This window comes from Haliaeetus leucocephalus, unplaced genomic scaffold, assembly GCF_000737465.1.
Source record: "Haliaeetus leucocephalus isolate CR32 unplaced genomic scaffold, Haliaeetus_leucocephalus-4.0 Scaffold0, whole genome shotgun sequence".
Classification (NCBI taxonomy): domain Eukaryota; kingdom Metazoa; phylum Chordata; class Aves; order Accipitriformes; family Accipitridae; genus Haliaeetus; species Haliaeetus leucocephalus.
Genome location: NW_010972436.1, coordinates 7,302,531 through 7,303,017, shown reverse-complemented (window position 1 = coordinate 7,303,017; position 487 = coordinate 7,302,531). Strand labels below are relative to the sequence as shown.

Here is a 487-nt window from a genome sequence, read left to right as displayed (position 1 = left end):
TGGACCGCCGCGACCCGCGGGAGCCCCCGCCGCCGGCGGCGGCAGCGGGAGGGCGGCGAAGCCCCCGGGGAGCCGAGCTCGCGCGGGCTCGGCGGTTTTTCGGCTCTGAGGAGGTCCCCCGCCAACCATCAAGATTTTGTCCAAAAGCAGGCAAGAGGATCGCCCTGCGCTGAGCCGGCTGGTGGGCAGCAGGCGGCGGCTGATCGCGGCCGGCGCGCTGGGGGTGGTGATGGTGCTGCTGCTGGTCATCCTCATCCCGGTGCTGGTCAGCTCGGCCGGCACCTCGGCGCACTACGAGATGCTGGGCACCTGCCGCATGGTCTGCGACCCCTACGGCGGCACCAAGGCGCCCAGCACGGCGGCCACGCCCGACCGCGGCCTCATGCAGTCCCTGCCCACCTTCATCCAGGGGCCCAAGGGGGAGGCCGGCCGGCCGGGCAAAGCGGGGCCCCGCGGCCCGCCGGGAGAGCCGGGGCCGCCCGGCCCG

General features: G+C 75.6%; 1 protein-coding gene across 1 annotated transcript in view; it reads left to right on the top strand.

Annotated features, from left to right (window-relative positions):
* The first annotated feature begins 185 nt into the window (after nt 1-185).
* Nucleotides 186-487, top strand: part of C1QL3 (complement component 1, q subcomponent-like 3) — a 6,066-nt gene continuing 5,764 nt past the window's right edge. Inside the window, 1 exon segment of the mRNA XM_010576328.1 lies at nt 186-487. This exon segment is cut by the window's right edge and continues 9 nt beyond it. Within this exon segment, the coding sequence (XP_010574630.1) occupies nt 230-487 (258 nt within the window). The 5' untranslated portion in view covers nt 186-229.